Source organism: Bos mutus, chromosome 19, assembly GCF_027580195.1.
Source record: "Bos mutus isolate GX-2022 chromosome 19, NWIPB_WYAK_1.1, whole genome shotgun sequence".
Classification (NCBI taxonomy): domain Eukaryota; kingdom Metazoa; phylum Chordata; class Mammalia; order Artiodactyla; family Bovidae; genus Bos; species Bos mutus.
The window spans coordinates 54,162,540-54,190,458 of record NC_091635.1 but is presented as its reverse complement, the minus strand read 5'-3'; the positions used below and the strand labels follow the sequence as shown (position 1 = coordinate 54,190,458).

The 27,919-nt window shown below is 54.5% G+C and overlaps 1 protein-coding gene across 1 annotated transcript in view; it reads left to right on the top strand.

Annotated features, from left to right (window-relative positions):
• The window catches only part of AKAP1 (A-kinase anchoring protein 1), a 33,018-nt gene extending 5,411 nt beyond the window's left edge, over positions 1 to 27,607 (top strand). Inside the window, exons 2-11 of the mRNA XM_070357274.1 lie at positions 15,234 to 16,791; positions 18,992 to 19,125; positions 20,844 to 20,970; positions 21,492 to 21,619; positions 23,131 to 23,308; positions 24,540 to 24,690; positions 25,079 to 25,146; positions 25,915 to 25,988; positions 26,188 to 26,250; positions 26,616 to 27,607. Coding sequence (XP_070213375.1) covers positions 15,258 to 16,791; positions 18,992 to 19,125; positions 20,844 to 20,970; positions 21,492 to 21,619; positions 23,131 to 23,308; positions 24,540 to 24,690; positions 25,079 to 25,146; positions 25,915 to 25,988; positions 26,188 to 26,250; positions 26,616 to 26,690 — 2,532 coding nt within the window. The 5' untranslated portion in view covers positions 15,234 to 15,257 and the 3' untranslated portion in view covers positions 26,691 to 27,607. The remainder of the gene's footprint in view (positions 1 to 15,233; positions 16,792 to 18,991; positions 19,126 to 20,843; positions 20,971 to 21,491; positions 21,620 to 23,130; positions 23,309 to 24,539; positions 24,691 to 25,078; positions 25,147 to 25,914; positions 25,989 to 26,187; positions 26,251 to 26,615) is intronic.
• The last annotated feature ends 312 nt before the right edge of the window (positions 27,608 to 27,919 follow it).

The following is a 27,919-nucleotide window of genomic DNA, read 5'->3' as shown; positions in this document are numbered from 1 at the left end:
CATCTGCTGTATACCTGATAACTTAGGAGGGTTTTTGCACATTATTCCCTTTTTATTCTCTCTCATCCCTATGAGGTTAAGAATTTCTAGTTTTGTGTATATGGAAGCCAAGGCTCTGCGAAAAGGAAGCTGATTCCAGGACACAGGGCTGGGCTGGGTCAGGCCCTTTGGGGCTCTTTCTTATTAACTGCCCTGTTACCCCTCCATCCTCATCCAGAAAGTGAAACCAGGCTTTTAAAACGTAAATTTATTTATCCCACAAACTGAGTCAGACTGTTAGATCATTCCAGCCTCATTCAGCCTTAGGAGGGAGGTATTTGTATCTCATTTCTTTCAATGTTATTTTACGGGAAACGGGAGTTAAGGATCTTTAACGCCCTTATATTTCCAGTGTTTTTATCGTCAGAATTATGCAACCGTCCAGTGCCTTCAAGCTGCACAGTAATGGCAGTGACTAAGAGCAGACAGCCTCCTAAGTGAGGTAGCCCTGCCTTAGGGCCTGGAAAACTGCTCTGAAGACTCTATGGCTTAGTTCAGTCACCTGGCTGAAAAGGCTGTCGTGAAGCCACTCAGTCCTTGGCTAATAATAGTGTGGCCTGTCAGACCTTGCACAGGGTCACGGGACAGTCCCCTGGCCCTCAAGCAGGCTGCAGCCCAGAGCAGCCTGGTCCCTGTTGGAGGAGGCCGCCCCACTGCCCCCATCACTTCCCTCCAGCCTTGGCTTGGAGGACAGGTTTCCACCCCCACCCCCCGCCCTGTGGATTTCCACCCCACTCACCTCCCCCTTCCTGTCTCTCCAAAGAGAAAGGAGTGGCTTGCCCGGAGCTGCATGGGCTGGGCCTGAGAATAACCTCCTCGCTTTGTCCTTTGACTTTGGTGCGGCCTGCCCGGCCAAGCATGTGCTGTCATGCTATTTTTAGCAGGTGGTTCCTTTAGGAGGGCCAAGTGCGTGCGGCTTCAGTGTGTGGGGCAGGTCCTAGCTCCAAAACCGCCGCCTCTCTTAATCAGGGAGGAAGGGGGAGAAAGCCCCCTAGAGACCACCGTGGGTGTGGGAGTGGCCACTCATGAGGTCCCCGGGGCTGCCGCTTCTATTGGGACCTGTGGCAGGGACCCAGCCCTTTCTCCTGAGCAGGCAGGCATGTGACCGAGGCAGCCCTCTGAGCGGACGCTTGTAGGTCAGGACTGCCATCCTGGGGAAGGACAACCCAGCGGCTGGGTGCTGTTTCCATGGGAAGTCACCCAGCCTGAGGACCTGCCACTAAAGAAGCGCAGCCTGGAAACCCGCGTCCTCTGGCTTAAGCCAGAACAAAACCACGAGGGAAGGGAAACTCATGCCGTTCACGGGGAATTCTTCCTGGGGAGTCACTGAGGCCCAAAGGAGACGAAAAAGGGGGCTGACGGATACGTTTTGTCCCTCATTGCCCTCCTTCCTCACCCTGCTCCTCCCTCGCTCCTTCTTTCCTCTGACTCGGAGCTGCCAGCCCCTCTCCCTGTTTCTGATTAAGGAAGCTTCGAGCCATATAAGGTCCTCTGTTGCCTATGGTTTATGTTGGCTGGAGAGCAAGATTGTTTTCGCAAAGTCTGATTGAAAGAAGTGGCAAGGGCTTCTGTGGGGCTGCGTATATGTGTGTGTCTGTCTGTGCCTGTGTCTCTCTGTCCGTCACTGCCCTCTGTCCCCAGCCCCGCTCTGTGGGGGGGGCCTGGGCCCCCTTATTCTGACAGATACGTTTGAAGGTGTGAAGGGCTGAGGGTAAGAGCTTAGCTCCAGTTCCCCAAGGGTAATGAGGGGTGTGCCCCCGGGTCTTCCTGGCAGATGAATTTGCTGAGGGAACCTCTTGTCACAGCGTCCCTGCTGTGCTACCAGCCGCAGGGGCGCTCTGTCCTGGAATGGATTCTGCAGTCAGCTTCTGTTTATTAAGAACCTGCAGTCCCGTGGCTCTTGGGGCGCCCTCTCCGGAGGGAGTTGGGTGAGCTTTAGCTCAGCGTCTGCCCAGTGGTGCTGGGAACGGCTCCTCGGGCAGCAGCCCGCAGTCCTGCCCTGCCCTCCGCTTCTGGCCGGCTCTTGAGTCAGCCAGGCTTGTGACTGCCGCAGGACTCTGGCCTGACTTCTCCCTGCTGGAACTTCTCCCCCTCCTTTCCCGTCCTCTTAGGTCTTGGCAGAGCTGCTCCTTGCCGTTCACGCTGCTGCCACCTCTGCAGAGACCTTCACTGACCATGCTGTCTAGAGCTAAAGCTCCTCCTCTCCCGGGCGGGCTTCACCTGGCTTTCCTCGGCCCGGGCTCCTCGTTTAAACTACACAACACTTTCTCAGCTCTCCCAGCTGGTACCGTTCAGAATGCCGTTCAGTTCAGTCACTCAGTCATGTCCGACTCTTTGGGACCCCATGGACTGCAGCACGCCAGGCCTCCCTGTCCATCACCAACTCCCTGAATCCACCCAAACCCATATCCATTGAGTCGGTGATGCCATCCAACCATCTCATCCTCTGTCATCCCCTTCTCCTCCTGCCCTCAATCTGTCCCAGCATCAGGGTCTTTTCCAGTGAGTCAGCTCTTCACATCAGGTGGCCAAAGGATTGCAGTTTCAGCATAGTTCTTCCAGTGAATGTTCAGACTGATTTTCTTTAGGATAGACTGGTTGGATCTCCTTGCAGTCCAAGGGACTCTCAAGAGTCTTCTCCAACACCACAGTTCAAAAGCATCAATTCTTTGGTGCTCAGCTTTCTTCACAGTCCAACTCTCACATCCATACATGACCACTGGAAAAACCATAGCCTTGACTAGATGGACCTTTGTTGGCAAAGTAATGTCTCTGCTTTTTAATATGCTGTCTAGGTTGGTCATAACTTTCCTTCCAAGGAGTAAGCGTCTTTTAATTTCATGGCTGCAGTCACCATCTGCAGTGATTTTGGAGCCCCCAAAATAAAGTCTGACACTGTTTCCAGTGTTTCCCCATCCATTCCCCATGAAGTGATGGGACCAGATGCCATGATCTTAGTTTTCTGAATGTTGAGCTTTAAGCCAGCTTTTCCACTCTCCTCTTTCACTTTCATCAAGAGGCTTTTTAGTTCCTCTTCCCTTTCTGCCATAAGGGTGGTGTCATCTACGTATCTGATATTTCTCCCGGCAATCCTGATTCCAGCTTATGCTTCTTCCAGCCCAGCGTTTCTCATGATGTGCTCTGCATGTAAGTTACATAAGCAGGGTGACAATAAGGATGCACAGGAGTGTGGTTAATCCATTGCACGACGGGGTGCCCAGGGCTCAGTGCTCTGTTGAGAGGCTGCGGGTTTCTTACACAGGTTCCCACATCTCTACAGTGTTATCTTATTACCTGAAACGTGACTCCCTACCCCTCCCTCCATCTTTGCTTCCTGAGGGCTCCCCCACCTGCAGTGGATCTTGGCTCCCTGTGGGTCTTTAGTCTTTATTAAACTGCTGGCTCTGAGGGGTTCTGCTGCCTGAGGCTAGCTTGCCCTCAGTAAGCATGTTCTCTTTCTGATTGTTGCTGTGTGTCAGGAGGCAGTTGGGGGTTTCTTGAAGCAAGGTTGCTATCAGTTAGTATTTGAAAATAAACAGTATAAGTTTGTACATAGGTGGATTAGCGCTGATACATATTAATCATATAGGTAAAAGTTGTATGGTAATAGAACATGTAGTTAATATTTAGGAGAGTATTAATTTATCATAGGGTTGCTTGTAGAAGGATTTGACTTGACTCTGCTAAGGTTTGAAAGAACAGCCCTTTGCCCAGAGTGTTCGCCCACCTGTCCTGACCCCTTCTGGAGGGGGCTGGCCTCCCTCCTGAGTACTTCTGCAGGGCAGCCTCTGGGTCTCCTGGGGGGTCGGGTCCAGACCTCCGCAGACCCAAACCCGCGCACATTCGCGGCCCTGTAGGCTCTGTCCTTGGGCTCTGCGTCCATGGGTAAGGAAGGCTGGATCTGTTTCTAAGCAGTGTACTGCTTTATTTTTTCCTTCCTTCCTTTTAAAAACTGCTGTCTGTTCTGTTTTTCTACTCTGGAAGATACGGACTTGGCCCATTCCTCTCCATTTTCCCCCTCATTGTCTCAGTAGAGGGGCAGCTCAGCGTTTGGTCATGTTACAGGGTTGTGGTATTTATATTGCCATGGCTGCAGAGTTCTAGCTTCTCCGAGTTTCCTCTCTGGTCTTCTCCCTTCCTCCTCTTCCCCTAGTTGATTTCCTGTGTTTCTTTAGCTTGGTATTCTTTGAATCTCTCTCCAGCCTCTGGCTCTACCTTGGGCCTTGGCCACTGCAGTCCACTGGTGGGAAGCTCCTCTCATGCTCACCGTGTGCTCAGCATCCCCGGGCCCCTGCGTCCTGGAACCTCCTCTTCCCCTTCTCTGGTGTTGCTTCCTTCCTCTCCTTTCTGGTTTTACTCCCTTGTCTTGGTGAGAACATGTGCGAAGGTGGGCAGCCAACCAGAAGCAAGCTGCTCTGAACACAAGGACAAGCCCCTTTGAAGGCAGGAGTTGGGGCTGTGTGGCTGAAGGCGAAGGGTTGGTGGAAAGACGGCAGAGAAAGCCAGGCCCTCAGATCCTTTCTATCAATACCACGCCCGCAAAAGACGGGCTTTACTCTCGGAGTAGTTGAAATGAGAGCGGATCCAGATTTGGGTACCAGGTAGTGGCGGGAACGAAAGTCTGCGTGCTGAACGGGCACCCCGCCCCGCTTGACTGGCTCAGTGCTGCTGTTCATGCTCCTGTCTTCTCTTACCCCGGGACAGTCCAATTTGGGACATCTGGTGGCCAAATCCTCCCCCCGCAACCAGAACCCTTGATTCACTCTCGGGCTAAACCTGTCACTTGGTCAGTGGCAGTACCAGGCCAACTGAGGAAGAGGTCACTGGGGAATTTTCCCCCAAAGAAACTGAAAGGCTTGGAAGAAGGCCGTGTTTCTGTCTGGTTCATGTCTGTGCCCCGCTGAACTTTGTACCTTGTTGGCACCAATGAATTTTTTGTTGAGTAGAAATTAGCTTATGCGTTCAGGTCATTTCTGAGTTAGTCCTGTTGCACTGGCTGCCGTTTGGGAAGTCGGTGTCGTATTCCCTCTTTGCGTCTTTTGCCTCTCCTCAGCATCTTTTCTGATTCCTTTTGAAGGCATGTGCCGTCCTTAACAGCTTTCGGGTGAGCTTGCTGTCCAAGCACACCTTCATATCTTTGGGGCAGTCTTGTGTTCTCTGGTTGTGGGTGGGAACTCCATGTGCCTGGGAGCACTACCCTGGCACCTGATCTGTCACCGTCCTCAGAGACCTGTCAGAATTCACTGGTAAAGCAAGAAGGTTGCCAGAAGCCAGGGATGAGGGGCAGGATGGATGTGACATCGTCGTTCAGGGATGCAGTGGGAAGGTTTTTGTAGGAGATGCTGATTTTATCACCTGAAGCTGAGTGAGGCTAGATGGTTGTGGGTTTAGTCAGAGGAGTCAGGGGATTTGGGGTGTTCCTTGCATGGGTTTCTGGTTTCTGAAGTTTTGCAAACTGGAAGCTTAATTTTGAATTGAGCTGGAGGAGGAGATCTTGATTTGAACCATGTCCAGATGGGATGTTTTGCTTCTGACTTCTTACCTGGAGCTCTGGTACTGGACCCCAAGTTTCTGCTTCAGCAGGAGAAGCCTTCCCTGAGCAGATCCTCTCACCTAGACATTACTGGGAGAAGGCTCCAGTCTCCTGGAGGGCAGCCAGGAAGCGCCCTGTGACTTATGGGACCGCGGGTCCCACCAGGGTGGGCAGTGTGGCGGGGCTGGCTGCGCTGGCTGCCCTGCTGCTGCGCTGGGCCGTCACAATGGAGGGTGTGGAGGCAGCCCTCTCTGTGAGCTAGTGTGGAATCTCTAGGGTGCTCACACGAGTCACAGCCCAGCCAGGCCCCTTAAGGATGAAGGTAACAACCCTGTGAGCACGGGCTGGGCGAGACCAACCACCTGAGGATGGCCGCGGCAGTCTGATTCCGGGGCCTCAGTCATGCTGCTGAGGGTCCGCAGCCCAGCGCACCATCGTCCCCCACCCTCAGGGGCAGGACCACACTCTGCCCGGCAAGGTAGGCACTGGCCATCGCGCCGTTGACCCGGCTCTTGTGTCTCCTTCGGGCCCTTGAGGACGCCCTCTAGCACCGCGTCTGTGCTCGGGACGCGAGGCTGCCACTTGCTGCACGTGGCTGTTTGGGTTTAAGCTGACATTAGATTTAAGGTTCAGTTCCTCTGTCGCCCCGGTCCCGTTTCCAGTGCTCAGGAGCCCCTTGTGACGAAGTGGCCTCCAGTCCTAGCCTTCAGTTGCCCCTCAGGGATGGCCCAGGCCTTTGCGTCTTGCAACCTGCTCTGCTTTGGCTGAATCTCAGCTGCCACAACTTCTCCCTGCCATCCTCGTCCTCACGGCAGAGGTCAGACTCCTTTGTCCCCCCCCACCAGCTTTTTGGCTCTGGCTCCCGACTCTTTCTTCCCCTCTCTGCTGCCCCCTTCACTCCCCAGTGTGTCTTGGTTCAGAAGCTCAGTTTCTGTTGTTAGCCCCATTACAACCTAAGGAGATCCTGGCCTTCTTTGAGACAGCCTCCTGGGGTGAGTACTCTTTGCCACGTCTGAAGGTGGGCTCAGCTTGGTGCAGTTCTGTGTGTGAGAGACACCCAGAGGCTTCCATTGGCGTTGTGAGCTTCTGGTGACGGGAAGTTTTTATTTGCATGGTTTAAATGTACGCACATAACCTCAGCCTGGTGAGGAATTGGGTAAATGCGTCCTGTACAGATCCAGAGACACCCTGGTAGTCCTATACAAAGACCTCTGTGTGTGGCCTTCCTCCCAGGGTGGAGGGTGGTGAGGGGCGGGTCGGTGGGGGTGATGTTGGCCCAGCCAGCAGCCTGCTGTTCTCTGAAGGCGGTGGCAGCAAGTGCTGGGTCATGTAGCTATTTCCTGTCCTTGGAAGGGACCCCTCAAGAGGAGAAGCTCCTTAGCAAGAGTTTGATGTGCTGCACACGCAGAGATGGGGTGTCCTGCGCCCCCTGTGGTGAACACCCCAGGACTGTAACACTTGATGCTGGAGTAATGGAAGAAGCGCCCCGGTTCCCACTGGAGGGGTGTGGCGGTCCATTCAGGGCACAGGGGTGGGCCCAGGCCCACACGGGGCTCGTGAGTCTCCTGGTGTTCCCTCGGCTCTTGTGTCACGACCAGTTCCCCGCCCACCCGGTCATGAATCACATGCCATTCTTTTTCTAACAATAACCGCAGCCAAATTGACTTAGTTACTGGGACCAACACTTGTTTTCTTGTTTAATAAATCTCCTGGAAATTTGCCTTCTTACTTAGCAGAAGGCTCTAGACTGCAGTGACTGAACTGGTCATCAGGCTTGGGGTGAGACCAGTATTTCTCCAGGGGTAAGCTCTTCTGTGGAGAAGGAAATGGCAACCCACTCCAGTCTTCTTGCCTAGAGAATCCTGTGGGCGGAGGAGTCTGGTGGGCTGCTGTCCATAAGGTCGCACAGTCAGACACGACTGAAGAGACTTAGCATGCATGCATGCATTGGAGAAGGAAATGACAACCCACTCCGGTATTCTTGCCTGGAGAATCCCAGCGACAGAGGAGCCTGGTGGGCTGCCAGCTATGGGGTCGCATGGGGTCGGACACCACTGAAGTGACTTAGCAGCAGCAGCAGCAAGCTCTTCTGAGAAGCTGCAGGTGCCTCTGGGAGAAGGAAGAACTCTCTTTAAATCCTGGGGCTGCTGCTGCTAAGTCTCTTCAGTTGTGTCTGACTCTGCGCGACCCCATAGACGGCAGCCCACCAGGCTCCGCCTTCCCTGGGATTCTCCAGGCAAGAACACTGGAGTGGGTTGCCATTTCCTTCTCCAATGCATGAAAGTGAAAAGTGAAAGTGAAGGCGCTCAGTTGTGTCCGACCTCATGAACCGCAGCCTACTAGGCTCCTCCATCCACAGGATTGTCCAGGCAGGAGTACTGGAGTGGGGTGCCATTGCCTTCTCCATAGATCCTGGGGAGTCCAGGTGAATGCTGCAGTCTTGTGGGGCTGTGGCACGTGCCAGCCTTGGGCTGTGTGACCACTGGGAAGCCAGCCAGCCTGCATCTATTCCCCAGCAAATGGACCTGCTAAAAATAAACAGGCAGCTATTCAGTTCCACCAGATTCAAAATAGCCAGGCCGTCCTCCCCACCAGTGTTAAGGTCCCTTCTGCATTCTTCTGCGAGAACGGGAGGCAGTGTCCTTGGCCTCCCGGGTAGTAGGCCCTAGGGAAGGAACCTGCCTTCCCAGTGAGTGAGTGTGAAGGCTGCTAGACCTATGGTGCTAAATGCCACTTTTATCTTCAAAGGTTCAGGTTAAAACAAGTCACACATGCACAGAACCAGGGCCAAGAGAGCAACTCGTGATTCTGTGCCCAGAGAAGGAAGGTAGCAGTGGGCTGACGGAGGCTGCAGAGTGTGTATGTATCTGTGTGTGTGTGTGTGTGTGTGTGTGTGTCTGTGGTCAGTGTTCAGGAGAGGTGGGCGCTTCCTACACCACCTGTCCAGGTCTGTCAGACCTTGTGAAGCAGGGAAAATCGGCACCTCACTGATTCACAAGTCTATCCAAGTGACATTAGCTCAGGTAGGACCCTTCCAGACTGAAGAGCCAAGGAAGTGAGGGGCAGTTCTTGACTGGTGGCAAGTGGGGCTCCCTATGAGGTGCTCCCAGGCCGCCGTGCCCTTGGTGAAATCCACTCGCCTCCTGAACGCGTTGCCTTTGGGTGGAGTGGCTGCTGGTCTGGGGGCTTCTGGCCCTGCTCCCAGGGCCCTTGCTGCTCTGCGCCCCACTCCCGTCTGGGGATCTGCTTGCTCTGAACTCAGGAGCCGGGAGCAGTTCCTGCGGGAGACGGGGCAGTGCAGGGCCAGGTGCTGCTGCTCACACGGAAGCTGTGGCTCCTCGGCTTGAGGGCCCGGGTGAGTGGTGGGCGCTGGGGCTCCGCTGGGACATCCCGGGTCCTGTGGGGAGGGTGACGTTGCTTCACAGGAGCAGCGTTTCCCGCCTTCTCTGAGGCCCTTTTGGGTATTGGTCCGGCTTGGCAATGTAGAAAGTGTTTCCTGAGCTGTCGTTAACTGAGTGGCCTATTGGGCTGGGTGAGGCTATAGGTGGTGACTCTTGCTGGGAGCTTGGGCCTTAGTGTGTGCGGACCGAGCTGGGCTGGAGGGTGAGGTGGGCAGGTGGCAGGTGTCGTGGCCCCAGTCTGCACTAGGAAGGGAGCAGAACGGGGAGGCGGCAGGGGAGGCCTGGCACGGGGCAGGTTGCGGTGTGCGTGTCCTGGGTGCAGGACCGAAGCTCGACAGGGGTCTGTGTCTGACCTCTGCCTCAGGGTAGCACAGATCTGATCCGGGAGTGGGGCGGGGCCTGCGGGAGAGCAGACCCCTGCCATCAACTTTAGTTCCAAGGGAGTGGGGAGCGGGTTCTCCCAGCTGTTTTGAGAAGCAGTTTGTATCTTGGATAGCAGCTCCCCACTTACACCCTGATTTTTAAGACTGTAAAAGTTGGGCCCCTGGTATGTAACGTGAGGAGACTGCCCACTCTGGGTTGTTAAGATGTAGGATTCTTTTTCTTCCTCTCCATCCCATTCCATTTAATCTCTTACCTGAGAGTAGAGAATGGCTAGAATACGATGGGAATCACAGCTATAAACTCTGGGATTGCCGAATTAGTGAAGAAGTAGAATAGGAATTTGCTGATGAGAAGAAAACCTCGGTTCATACCCCAGCCCCACTTCCTGTTGCGTGTGATCTCTTGGGTGGGACTTGATCTGATATCAGGCCAGGGACGGACTGCCTTATCCTGAGTGCCCCCTTCCCCCCAACCTGTTTTCTTTCTCAAATTTCATTTTTTAAATTTTTTATGTGAAAGACATTAAACACAAAGCAATTCTCCTTAATCTCACCTTTTCTGGGGTGTGCGCAGGTTGTTATGGAACAGTGATTCCCCAACTTGACTGCACTTTGAAATCACCTGGGTTGATTTCAGGTGGAATCAAAACCTGACGCCCAAGTCTCAGCCTGAGATTCTGATTTAATTGATCTGGGTGCCACCTTGGGGTTTTAAAGGTTCCCAAATGATACCAACAGGCAGCCAAGGTGGAGAATCTCTGTTAAAAAAATTTTAAATTCTCTTCCTGAAAGAAAGAAGACTATCTCTATTTACAGATAAGGATAAATAAATAGACAGGTCTGGGAAGATTTGCGAGATCAATGTACAAACCTCCCCCCTTCCACAACCAAGAGGCCTGACGCGGATCTTTCCCAGTTTTTCCCTGAGATTATGTGAACATAATCACAAATGCACACTGGTCTACAGCTTCTGTTTTCTGTATCACGGCAGTTTTCCCATGTCAGTACATGAGATCAGCTTCCTTCTGCAAAACTGGTATATGCATAGGTTCTGCAGTACATTTAGCAGTCATTCCTCGGAGTTTTGCTTCAAATGATACCCCAATGAATGTTCTTTTTTTATAACTTTTTATTTTATATTGGAGTATAGATGATTTACAAGCAGTGTAATAGTTTCAGTTGAACAACTGTGAGGAGTCTCCACCATTCATATACATGTATCCATTCTCTCCCAAACGCCCCTCCCATCCAGGCTGCCATATAACATTGAGCAGAATTCTATGTGCTATACAGTAGGGCCTTGTTGGTTATCCGTTTAAAATGGAGCAGTGTGTATATGTCGATCCCAAACTCCCTAACTATCCCTTCCTCCCACCCTTCCCCCCCAACAACCCTGAGTTCCCAGTGAACATTCTTAATACATAGAGATGTCTGCCTGTGTTTTTCTTTTTTTAAAGGAAAGATTCTGGGTGTGGGATTTGGGCATCATAGGATAGGATCATTAAGTTTTAAGAGAAGTACAAACTTCTTTCCTTGCTCTGTACAATGCCTTGTTTGCACACACCCTTGGGTTCTGGATTTAATGTGGAGTAGACCCAGGTTCTTTTCCATGGGGATGGTTTTGATCCCTGACTCCTGTACAATGTCACGAACCTGAGTCCATAATTCATCAGGCACTCTATCTATCAGATCTAGTCCCTTAAATCTATTTCTCACTTCCACTGTATAATCATAAGGGATTTGATTTAGGTCATACCTGAATGGTCTAGTGGTTTTCCCTACTTTCTTCAATTTAAGTCTGAATTTGGCAATAAGGAGCTCATGATCTGAGCCACAGTCAGCTCCCAGTCTTGTTTTTGCTGATTGTATAGAGCTTCTCCATCTTTCGCTGCAAAGAATATAATCAATCTGATTTCAGTGTTGACCATCTGGTGATGTCCACGTGTAGAATCTTCTCTTGTGTTGTTGGAAGAGGGTGTTTGCTATGACCAGTGCGATCTCTTGGCAAAACTCTATTAGCCTTTGCCCTGCTTCATTCTGTATTCCAAGGCCAAATTTGCTTGTTACTCCAGGTATTTCTTGACTTCCTACTTTTGCATTCCAGTCTCCTATAATGAAAAGGACATCTTTTTTGGGTGTTAGTTCCAAAAGATCTTGCAGGTTTTCATAGAACCGTTCAACTTCAGCTTCTTCAGCGTTACTGGTTGGGGCATAGACTTGGATTACTGTGATATTGAATGGTTTGCCTTGGAAACAAACAGAGATCATTCTGTCATTTTTGAGATTGCATCCAAGTACTGCATTTCAGACTCTTTTGTTGACCATGATGGCTACTCCATTTCTTCTAAGGAATTCCTGCCTGCCATTATATGGTCATCTGAGTTAAATTCATTTTAGTTCACTGATTCCTAGAATGTCGACGTTCACTCTTGCCATCTCCTGTTTGACCACTTCCAAATTGCCTTGATTCATGGACCTAACATTCCAGGTTCCTGTGCAATATTGCTCTTTACAGCATCGGACCTTGCTTCTATCACCAGTCACATCCACAACTGGGTATTGTTTTTCTTTGGCTCCATCCTTTCATTCTTTCTGGAGTTATTTCTCCATTGATCTCCAGTAGCATATTGGGCATCTACTGACCTGGGGAGTTCCTCTTTCAGTATCCTATCATTTTGCCTTTTCATACTGTTCATGGGGTTCTCAAGGCAAGAATACTGAAGTGGTTTGCCATTGCCTTCTCCAGTGGACCATATTCTGTCAGATGTTCAAGCTGGTTTTAGAAAAGGCAGAGGAACCAGAGATCAAATTGCCAACATCCGCTGGATCATGGAAAACGCAAGAGAGTTCCAGAAAAATATCTATTTCTGCTTTATTGACTATGCCAAAGCCTTTGACTGTGTGGATCACAATAAACTGTGGAAAATTCTTTAAGAGATGGGAATACCAGACCACCTGACCTGCCTCTTGAGAAACCTATATGCAGGTCAGGAAGCAACAGTTAGAACTGGACATGGAACAACGGACTGGTTCCAGATAGCAAAAGGAGTACGTCAAGGCTGTATATTGTCACCCTGCTTATTTAACTCATATGCAGAGTACATCATGAGAAATGCTGGGCTGGAAGAAGCACAAGCTGGAATCAAGATTGCCAGGAGAAATATCAGTAACCTCAGATATGCAGATGACACCAACCCTTATGGCAGAAAGTGAAGAGGAACTAAAAAGCCTCTTGATGAAAGTGAAAGAGGAGAGTGAAAAAGTTGGCTTAAAGCCCAACATTCAGAAAACGAAGATCATGGCATCTGGTCCCATCACTTCATGGGAAAGAGATGGGGAAACAGTGGAAACAGTGTCAGACTTTATTTTTCTGGGCTCCAAACACTGCACATGGTGATTGCAGTCATGAAATTAAAAGACGCTTACTCCTTGGAAGGAAACTTATGACCAACCTAGATAGCATATTGAAAAGCAGAGACATTAGTTTGCCAACAAAGGTCCATCTAGTCAAGGCTATGGTTTTTCCAGTGGTCATGTATGGATGTGAGAGTTGGACTGTGAAGAAAGCTGAGCGCCGAAGAATTAATGCTTTTGAACTGTGGTGTTGGAGAAGACTCTTGAGAGTCTCTTGGACTGCAAGGAGATCCAACCAGTCCATTCTAAAGGAGATCAGCCCTGGGTGTTTTTTGGAAGAAATGATGCTAAAGCTGAAACTCCAGTACTTTGGCCACCTCATGTGAAGAGTTGACTCGTTGGAAAAGACTCTGATGCTGGGAGGGATTGGGGGCAGGAGGAAGAGGGGACGACAGAGGATGAGATGGTTGGATGGCAGCACCGACTCCATGGACATGAGTTTGGGTGAACTCCGGGAGTTCGTGATGGACAGGGAGGCCTGGCGTGCTGCGATTCATGGGGTCGCAAAGAGTCGGACATGACTGAGCGACTGAACCGAACTGAAGTGAGACCCAAGTTCAGCCCCTTGAGGTATTTTAACCTTTAGGATGGTAATAGGTATTCCACACCAGGTAGTTGAGGATTAAACAATGCACGGGAAAGCATCTAGTGAGGTTGTGTTTGAATCTGAAGCTCCAGGGTAGCATCTTTGAAGCTTTCTGCCTGAAGGGATTAGTACAGTCTTCTGAGCCCCGGCCATTGCTTAGCTTTGCTTTTGTATTTTCCAGTCCCATTGCTTCATCTTTGAATATTAGCAAGAAGGTTTCTCTTTACAAACAAGGGAGTTTCTGGAAATGACTGCCCCCCAACCCCTTCACTTTGGAGCAGAACACTCTTCCCTGGACCCCTTCCCCAGCTGCCATGTGCTGGGGGAACCTTGGTGGTCCTGTTAAATGGCAGCGTGCGATTCAGTGGGCCCGGGGTGGGCAGCAGGTTCTCAGGTGACGCTCAGTGCTTCTGGTCCATAGACTACGCTTCGAGAAGCAAAGTTTCCAGGCCTGTTTTTGCAGTGGTTGAACTTTCTTTTGCCTTGGCTGAACATTAAAACCACCTAGGAAACAAGAGTACGCTCTGGTATTTCCAGAGTGCACTCATGTAAATAAATTCAACTAGTTGTTGTTTAGTCACTAAGTTGTGTCTGTCTCTTTGTAACCCCGTGGACTGTAGCCTGCCAGCTCCTTTGTCCTTGGGATTTCCCACGCAAGAATACTGGAGTGGGTTGCCATTTCCTTCTCTAGGCCATCTTCCTGTCCCAAGGATTGTGAACCCACATCTCCTGCATTTCAGGTGGATTCTTAACTGCTGAGTCACAGGGGAAGCCAAGTTAAACTAGTGCAAGTTTAACAGTTAAAGAATCGTTAAAGCATCACTTACGTCCACTACCAAGCACAGACCACATTAGGGGTAATTCACCGTAACAGTGGAGGATTTTTCGTTTTAAGGATTCTTGTCATTTTTGCAGACAAAATAAATTTTGCTGGTAGGGAGGCAGTGCATGCAAGTGTGTGTTCTAGAACACGTCCGTCACATGCCTCTCATGAGAGCTAACCCTGCTTTACCAGCACTTCATGTATGTCTCAGCTGACCTTAGCCAGCCATTCCTTACAGTGTGTCCCCGCCTCACAGGTGGAGAAAGCCATTTCCGTCTCTTGTCTACTGCCTCTTCTGGGCTCTTAGTCCTCTTTGCCTGGATCTGACGGACCAGGTACTCAGCTTCCTTTCATTTGACATGCTCCTGTAATAAGCTAGAAGCACAGTTTGGGAGTGTGTGTTCCTTGCAAACCAAAGCTGGTTCTCTATTTACTGCAGAAAAAAGCACAGCCTCTGCAGTGGATGCAAGAGCCTCACTGAACCCGCTGAACAGCTTGACTCTCAAACCACTCGATTTCCACAGCCCTGTGTGTTGCTGGTCCCTCGCCTTGGGGCACCCCCCATCCCTTGAAAAATCTCACTTGTCCTTTGTTCTGACTTAATTGTGGCATAACTACTGTTTCCTTGGCTGATGATTTGGGGGATGATTTCGAGGGGACGTGTCCACACGGATTTCCATGGGTATTTAAAAGTGCTGCAATATCACCTGAATAGAAGTGTTCTGGGAGTTTAGAGAATGAAAACACTAAACACAGCTAGTCCCTTGTGGGGGAACCTAGGGAGAATTGGGCATCAAGAAGTGACGCAAGAAAGGACTTGGTTTCGGGAGCCGGCTCAGTGTGTTTCAGGGGAGTGTGCCTGGATGAGCGGGCAGCAGGCCGGGGGCAGTGCGCGCCCCCCCACCCCACCGCGTGGGTCACTGGCCGGGGTGTGCCCAGAGGGAGGGCTGCGCCTTCCAGGGGCCAGGGGCGCGGCTGGCCTTCCTGGGCAGTGAATCCCATCAGGAGCCCTCGCCGGCTCTCACGGCTCCCCCTTGCTCTCCTCTTCCCGCAGGTGTAATTACTCCACGCCTCCAGGATGACGATCCAGTTCCGTTCACTCTTCCCCCTGGCCCTGCCTGGAGTGCTGGCGCTCCTCGGCTGGTGGTGGTTTTTCTCTCGTAAAAAAGAGCCCCTCGACAGCCACGACAGAGCAGCGGAGGCCGGTGCGGTGGCGCTGCGGGCCGGCCCTGAGGCCCAGGAGGTGCTCCCAGTGGAAGACTCGCGGCCTGGAGCAGCCAGCCCACCGCCTGAGAGGGAGCTGTGCGGTGGTGGCAGGCCCTCGCCGGAGCCGCCGGCCCTGTTGCGGGCACACCCGGCCTGCCGGAGGTCCGAGTCCTCGGGCAGCCTTCCGAACCCCGCGGACACGAGACTCCGCCCGGGAGCGCGCAAGGAGGTGGAGCTCACCCTCGCGGGCGACGAAGCCAAGGCTGTCCCTCTAGAGTGTCCCCTGCCAGCCCCCAAGGGCCTTCCGTTCCCCCACGAGGCAGTCGAGGTGTGTAAGCGAGAGGCCGTGCTGGGCCGGCCGGGGGGACGGGGCCGCCAGGGTCAGCCTGCAGCCCCCGCGGAAAAGCCGGCCCCTGAAGAGAAGGCCCGGGAGACAGGGGGCGCCGAAGGCACGGGGGACGCGGTGCTGGGAGAGAACGTGCTGGAGGAAGGGCCGGCGGCCTGGGAGCCAGCCCCCGAGTTAGAGTTACAGAGCAGCCGGGCGGCCGGAGCGGGAGAGAAGGACCCGGGCCGCCTGCTGGAGGAGGCCGTGGTGGAGGCGGCACCCGAGGAGGAGACGCTGGCGCCGCGGGGCCTGGCGGGCCGAGCCTGGGATGGAGCCTTTCCCCAGGAGCAGGGTGGGGAGGAGACTTGGGACAGAAGCGAGAAGATCGAGCAGGCTGCCTTCCAGATCATCTCCAAAGTGATCCTGGAGGCCACCGAGGAGGTGCTGGCCACCACCATGGGCAGGATTGCAGGCCGGGTGTATCAGGCCTCAGCCACCCAGCCCCAAGGGCTGAAGGAGGAGAGCTGTGCCCCCGCCAGCCAGAAAACCCCCCTGGGCCTGGAGGCCTTGGAGCCTACCCTGGCTGCGGTAGAGGCGGCCCCGGGTCTGAGGGACACGGCCCTCCCCTCCACAGAGCCTCCGGCAGGGGACCTGCCAGCGCCAAAGACCTACGTGAGCTGCCTGAGCAGCCCTCTGTCCAGCCCCACCAAGGACAGGAAGCCAAAGAACTCTGCACACCACATCTCCCTGGCCCCCTGCCCTCTGCCGGCTGCCCCCCTCCGCGAGTTGCTGGACGAGGCAGGCGGCACCGGGGAAGAGACCACCCATGTCCCCTGCGTGTCTGACGGCGGCCAGGCTGTCCCCTGTGGCGCGGCCTCTGGGCAGTGCTCAGATTCCGCCAGCACCTCGGGGCTTGAAGACTGTTGTCTGGAGACCTCCCCCAGCCCCAGGGGCGAGGCCGCCACCCCACCGCTGCCCGAAAGTACTGTGCCCGTCAGCAATGGGGTGCTGAAGGGGGAGCTGTCAGACTTGGGGACTGAGGACGGATGGACCGTGGACGCGGAAGCAGACCATTCGGGAGGTAGGCGGACCTGGGGTGTCCCCGAGAGGAGCGGGGTGTCTCCCCTCATTCAGTTGGGAAAGGTGGCTGGCCTGCCTCTGCTGCTTCTGTAGTCACGATGCTCTTCTACACTGTGTCCCAGCGGCTTGCAGAAATCGGGGTACAGGAGAGAGCTGGGGGGGCAACTGAGAAGTGAACGCTGCCCTGAACCCCAAAGCCATGGGAGCTGTAACTTGGTTCTGCAGCCGGGGACCCTCCCCAGCCCTTCTGAAGGAACCAGCTCAAGTTGGGTTCACCCAGTAACTTAAGTGTACACACTAACTTCCTAATAGCTTTTGTAAAGACGGAGAGGCCCCTTTAGCTTTAATCCACTTGAGTACCAAGAACGGGTGAGCTTTTTCAATGATTTATTTCCTTTTAATAACGTGCTTGTTCCCATGTCTTCACCTGCTTTCCTTCTCCAGAAGCTCTTTCGGGGTAAGTGCCCAGAGAATGGCCACAGCCTCGAATCCTTGCGGGAGGCTCGCGCCTCCTGCCTGTTGCTGTCACCTATTCCTTCGCAGAGAACCTCAGCCATTTCCTTTCTGTGCAGCTGCAGTTCCACCCCCGGGAAAGGGGCACTTTGGTAATGAAGTGTCCAATGGGTTTTTCGAGTGCTGACCCCAGCGTAGACAGTTCAGACCGCTCACTTACAGGTCAGCAGCTCCTGACCCTGGTTTTGCAGCTTCCCTGGGGTATTTGCACTTATCTCATGGAAGAGGCCGCGGGTTCCTCTGCGGGTCTGCAGCCTGCTTGTCCTGGAGGTGCTCCCATCATCTGAGCCCCAGGAAGGCCGGGGCTCCTCTGGGGAGCTTTACTGCTCTCAGCAGCGTCTTGTGGCACCGCGTGTTGTCGCCTGTAAGGCGCTGTTAGTGACGAAGACACTGCTGTTTTGTGTGCCTGCGATGGGAAACAGTGCTGCCGGCCACCCGTGTGGAGAAGTCAGGGGCCAGAAGGGGCACCCGGCTTCAGGGGTGCCAAGTTACTTTCTTAAAGTCATTCTAAAACATCTGAAAATGGACGGAAGTGGACCCCAGTTTGGCAGTGGCGGCTGCTGGGATGAGTCTAGGCCTCAGAGGAGGGGTGGTGGGCCCTGGGCACAGCAGGTGGGGGCTGCCGGGAGTTGCGGTGTGGTCTGAGCCCCCTCTAAGTGTCATCAGGGTGGAGGCCCATCCTGCTTGGTCGGGCAGCAGCTGGGGGCCGGGTACGAGCCGAGCCCGCATCGGCCAGGTAGGCTAAGCAGACCTCTCTCCAGAAGGGTGGTTTTCCCAGCGTGAAGCCCCTAGTGTCGAGGGAGGCGCCTCGTCGTAGCTGGGAGGAGTGCCTGCCTCTGTCTAGGCAGGGCCGGGATCTCTTGGTAGGGGATTATGTCCAGGGCTTAGAGAAACCATGTGGAAAATAACCTAGTTAGTAGCCTCTCAGGAGTGATCTATTTCTGGCAGTCGAGTCTTCCATATTTCAGCCAGAGCCACTTTCTGAAGCCGTCTGACCCCTTGTCTGGGTTGTGGGCCCCCTGGCAGACCCCGAATGTGGGTGTCCTCTTGGGACCGAAGACCCATCGGGAGCCCTGAGAGCCTTCAGCGGTGCGCGAGTCAGGCCTCAGCAGAGGGAGGGGGCCTCCTCCCGTTGCCCACTCTTCCCGGCCCTGACCGGGATAAGGGCAAGTGGGGACTCTGTAGTTCTGATCGGCTGAAGGCCCCTGCGTGAGTGCCCCGGCCTGGGGCCTTGGGGCCCAGGGACCCTTCATCGGAGGAGCTGCTTGGTTGTGTGTAGACCAGCTGTGACCAATTGGGCTCCACCGAGACCTACACCAGGCGCAGGCCGCCGAGACCTTGGGGACCGGCTGGCCTGTCCCCTCCCCCACCCCATGGACTCCCCTTGCTGAGCCAACATCAGTTTCTTCCCAGTTCACCACTTGTCTCTGCTCCAGCAGCTGTGCTGGGCGCGGCTGCCAGTTCAGCAAGTGGGGCTGTAAGTGACAGGCTAAAATTAGGTGTATCTACACCCCCAGTCCGCCTTTCATTGGGGCTGTTCTGAGCCTTCTAGACTGCGAGTTGACAGTCACCTGCCAAGCCTGAGGAGGGGGCGTGGGGCGGGGGCCTCCTGGGAGTGCCAGTTTGGAAGTTGTACGTTATTAACTGCTCTGGGCCCGTGTCTGTGCGTGCTGCTTCCTCCCCTGCAGGTTCAGACGGGAACAGCATGGACTCGGTGGACAGCTGCTGTGGCCTCAGGAAGCCTGACGACTTCCAGAATGCCCAGGCAGGCTCCAATCCCAAGAAGGTCGACCTGATCATCTGGGAGATCGAGGTGCCAAAGGTAAGGGCTGTGAGCGCTAAGAGACCCCGGGTCCCAGCTCAGCGGGCTTGGGAGAGGGGGCCAAGGGGGGGACCTAAACCAGGAGAAGCCCCCAGGGAGCCGGAGGCTGAAGGGGTGGGAATGCTCCGCTTTGCCTGGAGTCTGGAGAGCTCCAGCAGCACGGAGTCCCTCCAGCTGCCCTTGGGGGCGGTGTTCTCACACTCCCCGGCTCCTCCCCTCCTCAGGGCTCTTCTGGGCGTGCAGGGCTCAGATCAGTTTGGAGATGCTAGCAAAGCGAGGCTGAGGACAGGGGCTGGCCAGGAGTCCCCTCAGCACGCTCTCCTCACGCTCTCCAACGCAGACTGTATTTTATAATTGAGCACAGCATAAATCCGTATTTTAGAGAGCTTGAGGAATATAGCAGTGTAGGAAGAAAATAAAAATCAGCTTAATCCTACCCCCAAGAGTTACTAGGAAGACTTTTATTTCCTTCTCATCTTGCACCCTGTGGTTTTTAAACAAAACTAAGATTATGTTGCTTTAATTAATGCTTTTAAATATTTAACAACTTAATTTTCCTGTGTTATTCTTTGAAAATGGAATTTTAACTGCATGATTCATTGTGTGAATGTCAGTTTACTTCACCAGTCCCCCAATTCCAGGGTGCTTAAGTGATTTCTAGCTTCTTGCTTTTCTAACTTACATCTTATTAGCTTGATCTTGACGTTTGTCTCAGGGGTTCAGAAATAATTGGCCAACTGCATTCTTCTGGGCTCTTAGCCTCCTGCCGAGGTGGAAACTTGGCCTGGTGTGACCTCGAGGTCAGGCGGGCCGCTCTGACCCACACGGCTGGCTCCCTTGGTTATGTCTTTATCCCATTGATCCTGAAGGCAGAGCTGCCCTCTTTTCTCTCCTTCAGTGGTTGCAAAGGGCACACCCAGGCAGCTTTGGGTGCAGGGTGACTGTGTCCCTAGCAGCTCTGCCGGGTGGGGTCTTTGGGGATTGCTTCAGGGTTTGTCTTATATTGGGCTGAGTTTGGCTCCTGTTGCTCACAGGGGATGTGTGCTCTGGAGTTGGCAGCCGGAGCCCAAGGGTTCTTTCTTAGACCTTTGTTTTCAAACTGAGGCCATTCTTTGGACCTGAGCAGACTTGGAGAGGTAGAGGACTCAAAAATCCAACCTTGTGCTTAGAAACATCCCAGTGTCTAGGAGGAGAAAATGCTGCCTTTGCAGCCTCTGAATGTGAGCCCCGTTGTGGGGGAGGAAATGGAGACTGCTGTGTCCTGGGGCTGCTGCCTGGTGCAGCTGCTGCGTAGCTGTGTGCAAGGGAAAGGCGCTCAGTTGAGTCCGACTCTGTGCGACCCCATGGACTATATCTCCATGGATTATACAGTCCATGGGATTCTCCAGGCCAGAATACTGGAATGGGTAGCCTTTCCCTTCTGGGGATCTTCCTAACCCAGGGCTCCCACTTTGCAGGTAGATTCTTTACCAGCTGAGCTATCAGGGAAGCCAGTAGCTGTGTGAGCCTGGCCAAATTAGTTTAACCTCTCTGGGTTTGTTCCATCAACTGTAAAATGGTGATAAACAGATGCTGTTTGTTTTGCACTCAGAACCGTGCCTGGTGAGTGAGTGCCGAGAATACGTGTGAGCCTGACCTGGTGTGAAGCAGAGACGGGTCTTGGGGATGCTCGAGTTTGGCTTCTTGTTAACCCTCTCACTTCTCTCTCTCTCCCGAAGCACCTGGTTGGTCGGTTGATTGGCAAGCAGGGACGCTACGTGAGTTTTCTCAAGCAGACATCTGGTGCCAAGATCTACATCTCCACCCTGCCTTACACCCAGAACATCCAGGTCTGCCACATCGAAGGTCAGTGGCAGCCGCTGCCTGGGTTTTATGACAGTTTTCTTACCTGGAACGTAAGTGACTTGAAGCATTTGAGTCCCACTTGCTCCCTTTTGGAGTCTAAGTCTCTGAATAGAAAGCCCTGCTGCTCACCCCAGGTGAAGGGAGTGGGCAAGTCTTCCCTTTAGCCTCATCTTCACTTGCGGTACTTAAAGGAGACTCTGGATCCCCCAGATCTTCTGGCGGGAAAGGGGTGGGCACTCGGGGACTGGCCAGGGGTCCTGGGCTGATGGTGGACAAAGGCCAGGCCTCTCCGTCAGCTAAGCTCCTGTTGCATTAGTGCAGTCGTAACCAATAGAGGCCAAGTGTGAAAGGGCGACCGGCTTCCAGCTTTAGGTGCATTTCACCCTGAGGTGAGGCTTGGCATTTTGGCGCCTTACAGGTGCACCTGAACTCTGGGGAAAGGCGGTGCGGGGCAGGGCGGGCCTGAGTTCAGTTTTGCTCTCTGTCTGAGCCCTGTGACTGTGGTCTGGCCCCACATTCAGGCTCTCAGCATCATGTGGACAAGGCGCTGAACTTGATTGGCAAGAAGTTCAAAGAACTGAACCTCACCAACATTTACGCTCCCCCGCTGCCTTCGCTGGCACTGCCTTCTCTTCCAATGACTTCCTGGGTGAGCATGCCCCTTCCTCCCGGCTGGCCCCAGATGGAAGCTCCCGAGGCCGTGGGCAAGGAAGGCCCGGGGCACACTGAGGCCTGCCCCCTCACCTCCGGCCAGTGGCCAGCTCTGCTTTTAGTTCTCTGGATTGGGCTGGGGGCCAGGGTGCTGTAGGAAACCGGAGGCCTCTCGGTCCCTGCTTGGAAGGACCGCTCTCCCCACCTCTGCCACCTGGGCAGTCTGTTCTCCAGGCAGTTGCCTGGAAGGAACTACTCCCTCCTGACTGGCCGTGTGCAGGCTGGCTCGGGATGCCTTCGAGCTGTGCCTTGTCCTGATCACCCTGAGACCTGATTCGGGGACCCCCCGGTGGAGTTGGGTCCAGCGGTGGCCCTGGTGAAGGAGGCCCTTCCCCTTCCATCCTCACGAGGGGCACCTGTGTCATAAAGGGAAAGACCCCCACTCCACCTCCAGCCCTGGGAGCCCTAGCAGAGGAGCTGGCGTTTTGGGGCCTGTGTGCTGGGGCTGTGGGGTCTCTGGGGCCTGTCACCCCTTGCTGCTGTGTGCCTCCAGCCCTGTGCGCCTCGTCTCACTGGGAGCAGAACTGTAGGTTTCTGGAGGCTGAGAGCACTGCGTGTCACACGTAGGCTGGGTGTGCACTCCAAGAGAACGTTCAGGACGCTGGCCTTTTCATCCTGTGTCTCCTCCCTCCCGGTACCCTTGTGCTTCGGGGGGAGGGTGGGTGTCCCTTCCTTTCTTGTGGATATCTGGGAGTGGGCTGACCCCCACTCCACGCTTCACTTCTGAATCATCGGGGTTTCCCGTGAGGCTTGGCCCCAAACCCACTCTCTCTTTTTCAAGTAGTTGAGCGGTTGGTGAGGCCTCCTGACCTTGGGCTCTGAGTGGCTAGATCCATGGCTGTCAGCCTGCAGGGCCGGGGGGTCGGCGCGGAGCTCTCACCTGAAGCTCTTTCTGTGGCCGCCTGGCTGGAGGTGGCGTGGATGCCCTTCTGTGTCCACAGTGCCTCGGTGTTGCCTTAGCTTGGAGGGATGCCAACAGTCACGCTGGAGCTCCTGGAGTCAGCTGCCGTTCCAAGGAGCTGGCAGAGCGGCCCTCAGGCTTGACCATCTCTTACTCTTGTTCTCAGTGGCCACCCCATCCCTGTTTGCCTTCCCTGGGTCTTACAGAGTCTGGAGAAGAGGTGGACTGGGCAGAAGCTGTGCCCAGGCCCGTGGGCGGCCAGACGCTCCATCCACCATGGACACCTGGGGGCCTCCTTGCCCAGCTGAACTGAGGCCACCTCTTGTGGTTACTTGGGGCATTGCAGGGTCAGGGCCACAGGGGAGCCAAACACTTTGAACGGCTTAAGAGAATTTTCCTTGCACCTCTGCTGTCTAGGAGCCATGTTGCTTTGGTTTGCTGTGCCTTTTTCGAAGATGTGTCGATTTGGAGTCTTGCCCTGGGGCCTCAGAATTTATCCCAGGTGTGAGAAGGGTTGCTGAACGCACATGCCCCTCTGCTCTCTGCAGCTCATGCTCCCGGACGGCGTCACTGTGGAGGTAATCGTGGTCAACCAGGTCAACGCCGGGCACCTATTTGTGCAGCAGCACACACACCCCACCTTCCACGCGCTGCGCAGCCTGGACCAGCAGATGTACCTCTGCTACTCTCAGCCTGGCATCCCCACCTTGCCCACCCCAGTGGAGAGTAAGCGCTGCCCTTGGGGCCAGAGGGGGGCGCCTGTGCTCTGGCCAGGCTCGGGGAGAAGTTTTGGGGGGTCTCCTCTTGTTCTGCCCATGGTTTTAACCAGCAGGAGGCTGTTCTGGGGCTCTTCATGGGAATAGCATCCCTGAGTTCTTGGTGTCGGCTTGGGGTGCGCTGGGCTCCATTCCCTGGCTAGCTCACACTGGTGTTTCCATAGGCTGACGGAAAGAAGGGGTCAGAATACAGAGTTGGCACGAGGGTTCAGGTCTCAGCTCTGCTGCTCGCCTGTTGAGGGCTGGGGTGGCTACTGTGTGTGTCAGACACGCACAGTACCTGCTGCAGACACCACTCCCATAGACGGTCCCAGAGTCTGGTGACGGTGGGTTGGGGCATCTCCAGTCAGCGGGTGAGAAAATGAAGACTTTGAAGTCAGTGACTTGCCCAGGTGGACCCTGCCCCGGAGCTCTGTTACCTTCATCACCCTCATTAGCAGAGATCTAATGTCTCTTACCTAACTTGACTCCTAACCTGAAGCCCCCAGTGGGCGTTAAGACATAAGGAAAACTTGAAATTTGGGGGACATTTTATATTAAGCTTTTCCTTTTGGAGGAATATTGTCAGGTTCTCTGACGTTGCTTCAACCCAGAAGCGAAGACAGAACTGGAGGCCAGGAGGTGACTGGACTGGACTGGGGCCTGCTCTTCAGGGTCAGGGCACAGTGAGGCCAGCCGTGTCACAGCCCCCGCCCTTGCTGCTCCGGGCTGGGGTTGGTGGCGCTCAGGGGCACTTGCGCTGTGGCCTGGTTGACTGCCCCGAGCATTCCTGCTCTCAGCACCGTCCTGAAGTAAAGGCCAGAAGTGGGCTTCGGGCTTGGGAGCCCTCGGTCTGGTCTGCGGTGGGCCAGAGCAGGTCCTGGCAGCCAACCAGAGATGTGCTGCACTTGAGGCTCTGGATTCTTTCTGAGACATTCCTTTCAGAGTATAAGGCAGGTGCTGGTCCATTCCATGAATTCTGGAATTTACCTGGCTTATATCAGGTAATCTGTGTCTACCTTGGCCTCAGAGAACGTCTCAGAGAAAGAGGCGTGGGTGGGCACTTTCTGGTCTCGGGGGCGTTGCGGGCAGCAGAGATGCACGGCTGGCAGGCCCTGCCCTTGGTCCGTGCTGGGCCCGGGATGGCCTGTGGCCGCCCCGCCCCGCGCCGGCTCTGGGCACACGCTCTCGTCTGCCCGCAGTAACAGTCATCTGCGCTGCTCCTGGCGTGGACGGGGCCTGGTGGCGAGCCCAGGTGGTGGCCGCCTACGAGGACACCAACGAGGTCGAGATTCGCTACGTCGACTATGGTGGCTACAAGAGGGTGAAGGTAGACGTGCTGCGGCAGATCCGGTGAGTCGAGTCGGCCGTGATGTCTGCCGAGCGGGCGCCTGGGACGTGGGTGGGTTCTTCCTGCTGCTGCCCACTCTGTTTGGGAGAGGATGATGCAAACGAATCCCGTCCTTGCCTCAGCCAAACAGAGCAGAGAGGCCTGTCCGGTGGAAGAAGTCCAGGTGTCGCTGGGCACAGGGAGGCGGCGTCTCTTGCGCGCTTGATGGAAGCAGCGCCTCTGGGGCCGGGCCTGCGCGGGCGAGCGGGAGCAGTGGCCTGTGCCTGTCGTGTGCGCCTCTGTGTGGCTTCACTGGGTTTTGGGGTCACGGCACTGAGCGGGAGGGGAGTGTCCGCCTGGGGTGAGGCGGTGTGGCGTCCGGGCTCAGCTCGGACCGTGCTTGTCTTTCAGGTCTGACTTTGTGACCCTGCCGTTCCAGGGAGCGGAGGTGCTTCTGGACAGCGTGATGCCCCTGTCAGGTAACAGGTGGGGCCGCGGGCCGGGGCGCAGCAGGTGTTGAGAGGAGGTCTTCTCTGTGAGACCCTTGTTCTCAGCTTCCAGGCTTAAGCAGCACAGGTTGTGGCCACTCTGCTTCCATGGACTGGTCTGGGTGGAGGCCCGAGAAGTTGCGTTTCTAACAAGTTCTCCGCGGTGCTGGTCCCTGGACCCCCGCTTTCAGGCCCACTGCCCTGGCCTCCACCCGGGCCTCTGGCTTTGAGAGGCTTCCTGCAGAGACTGCTCCGTCCCTAGATGCTCCCAGACCTTAGCCCTGTGCTCCCGTCCTCCCTGCCTCTCACCCTGGGTGTGTCCTTGTTCAGGAGGGTATGATCTGACAAGAGATGCTGTCGCGCGCCCCACCCACCTGGGACCGCTGTGCAGAGTGGACTGTATGGCCAGCTGCCTGGTCTGAATCGCACCTGCATCACTGTGGGCGCGGCTGACCGTCAGCCACTGACCCTTGTCTCACATGTTCTCACCTGTAACGTGTGTTCCTGAGTTCGTGAGATGACAGTCCATTCAGCCCCCGAATCAGTGTCGGTGGCAGCGATACTTCCACTGGAGGCAGCCTCTGTCCCCCGGGGGGTGGCATGCAGCAGGCACCCCGAGTGTACCCAGGGAGGCCTGGGGCTCTGTCCCGGGAGGTCCTGCTCCGTGGCAGCGTGTGACGTCTGCTTGGAGAACACCTGCGAGCTGTGTGACGAGTGCTCGGCCCCTGAGAGTCGAACGCTGCTTTTCCCTCTCCTCAGACGATGACCACTTCTCCCCCGAGGCGGACGCGGCTATGAGCGAGATGACGGGGAACACGGCGCTGCTGGCTCAGGTGTGTGGTGCGGGCGGGCTGGTGGGTCTGTCTCAGGAGCCCCCGCCTGGCGCCTCCAGCCTCTCTGAGCTCTCCTGGCTTCTTGTGAGCAGACCTATAGCGCCTGCCTTCCCCTGGCCCACACCCTAGGTTGACCAGCAGTCTTGAATGAGAGGGGCCTGGGGTAGCTTATTAACACCATGGGGGGTTTTTCTCTCAGGTTACGAGTTACAGCCCAACCGGCCTTCCTCTGATTCAACTGTGGAGCGTGGTTGGAGATGAAGTAAGTTCTGGCCTCCTCTCCCCCGTCACGCCCAGAGACGCTCTTGGTGGCCGCCGTTGGGGTGGGGATGCCGCTGTCATCTAGCGGGTGGCGGCTGGAGGTGCAGCTGACGATCCCCGCGGAGCTCTGGCGGCCCCGTAGCAGGACGTCCCTGGGCTCTCTTGGACCTTGTCCCTTGGGGTTTCCCCTCCGTCCCCTGGTACTAGAGTGTGGAGAGCCTGCTCACCCGCTGGTAGAGCCTGTCCGTGAGCCCCTGGCGGGCCCGGCCCAGTCACTCAGGCGCCGGTGATGGGGCCTGGGCTGAGGGGGACCCGGAAGGTGGGCCCAGTGCCGTGGCCGCGCTCTCCAGCACCTTTCTCTCCTAGGTGGTGTTGATAAACCGGTCGCTGGTGGAGCGAGGACTCGCTCAGTGGGTGGACAGCTGCTACTCGAGCCTCTGACCCGCTCCACACCACCTCTGGAGTCTGTTTTGCACTGTTGAAATTGGGCTTGGCACTCAAGGCAAAGACTTTACAGCAGAATTACAAACACTTGTTGTCTCCAGAGAGTCCTTTCGTTCCGTACTGTAGTCATGTTGAGCTGTTTCCGTCTCTGAGACGAGGGAATTGTGGGTTCTTTTCAAAGCCATCAGATGGCGTGTAACAAGCCAGTCAGCTTAACCTGGCTCCAAGCTGTTTATAAAACAAACAAAAACGATGAAAGGAACACTGCCTCAGCTCGGTTGTCCTGCCCTCCCCCCATTCCCTTCCTCCCTTCTTCCTGCCTCTATATTTCCTCCCAAACCCAAACCCCTGTAAGCAGACAGGCCAAGGGATGTGTTCTTGCTTTTGGGGAAGGGATTCTTTTACCTTCAAGGCTTTCTTCAGGGAGCAAGACATGAACTGACTGATGGGCGTCAATCGCTTGTATAGCTTACAAATGAATTTATGATTGTTTAACCATTTTTTATGAACTCCATCTAGGTCTCTAAGAAGACAGACTTTTTAATGCATCTGTAAATACAGAGCAATCGTACCTCCAGCCTCAGTCAGTGATAGAGGAGGGGGGGAACTTATCTTGCCAAGCCTGGTTGTAATTTGTAACCATTTTCTATTTGTGCAAACTCTGTAAATATGTTTAAAAAAATGTAATTATTTTGTACAAGATACACTGGAGAACAAAGGGAACTCGCGGTTTTTCCACATCCCGTGTCATCTATGGCCGCTGCCTGTCCCAGCTCCCATTGCTTCCTGCATAACCGGACAGGGTGAGCGTATGGTATAGGGTGTGACCCGGGGATTTTTTTTTTTTTTTTTCCTGTACAAATTTGTTTAAAAAAAAAAAACAAAAAAAAAAACCCTCAGTGGATTACCTTGCAGTGGTGTGTGTTGATTCTTTTTTAGACTGATTTCATGCAGCATTGTGCGATTTAAGTAACTTAAACATACAAACATACAAATCTCAAATTGTATACACTGTAGCTTCTGTTTTTTCCCATGGTGCACACAGCTGGGGAGTCGTGGGGTGGTTGTGAGTGTGGCGGGCTCTAGGGTGCCACTTAAACTAGGAGACTCATGGCTTTCTGAAGACAGTTTAGCCAGAAATTTCCATCTGGTTTTTTCCTCCCCTTTGCTCCACAAGGTGGCGGCCAGCCTTCCTCTGGCTTCTTCCTGTGATGTTCTCAGACAGC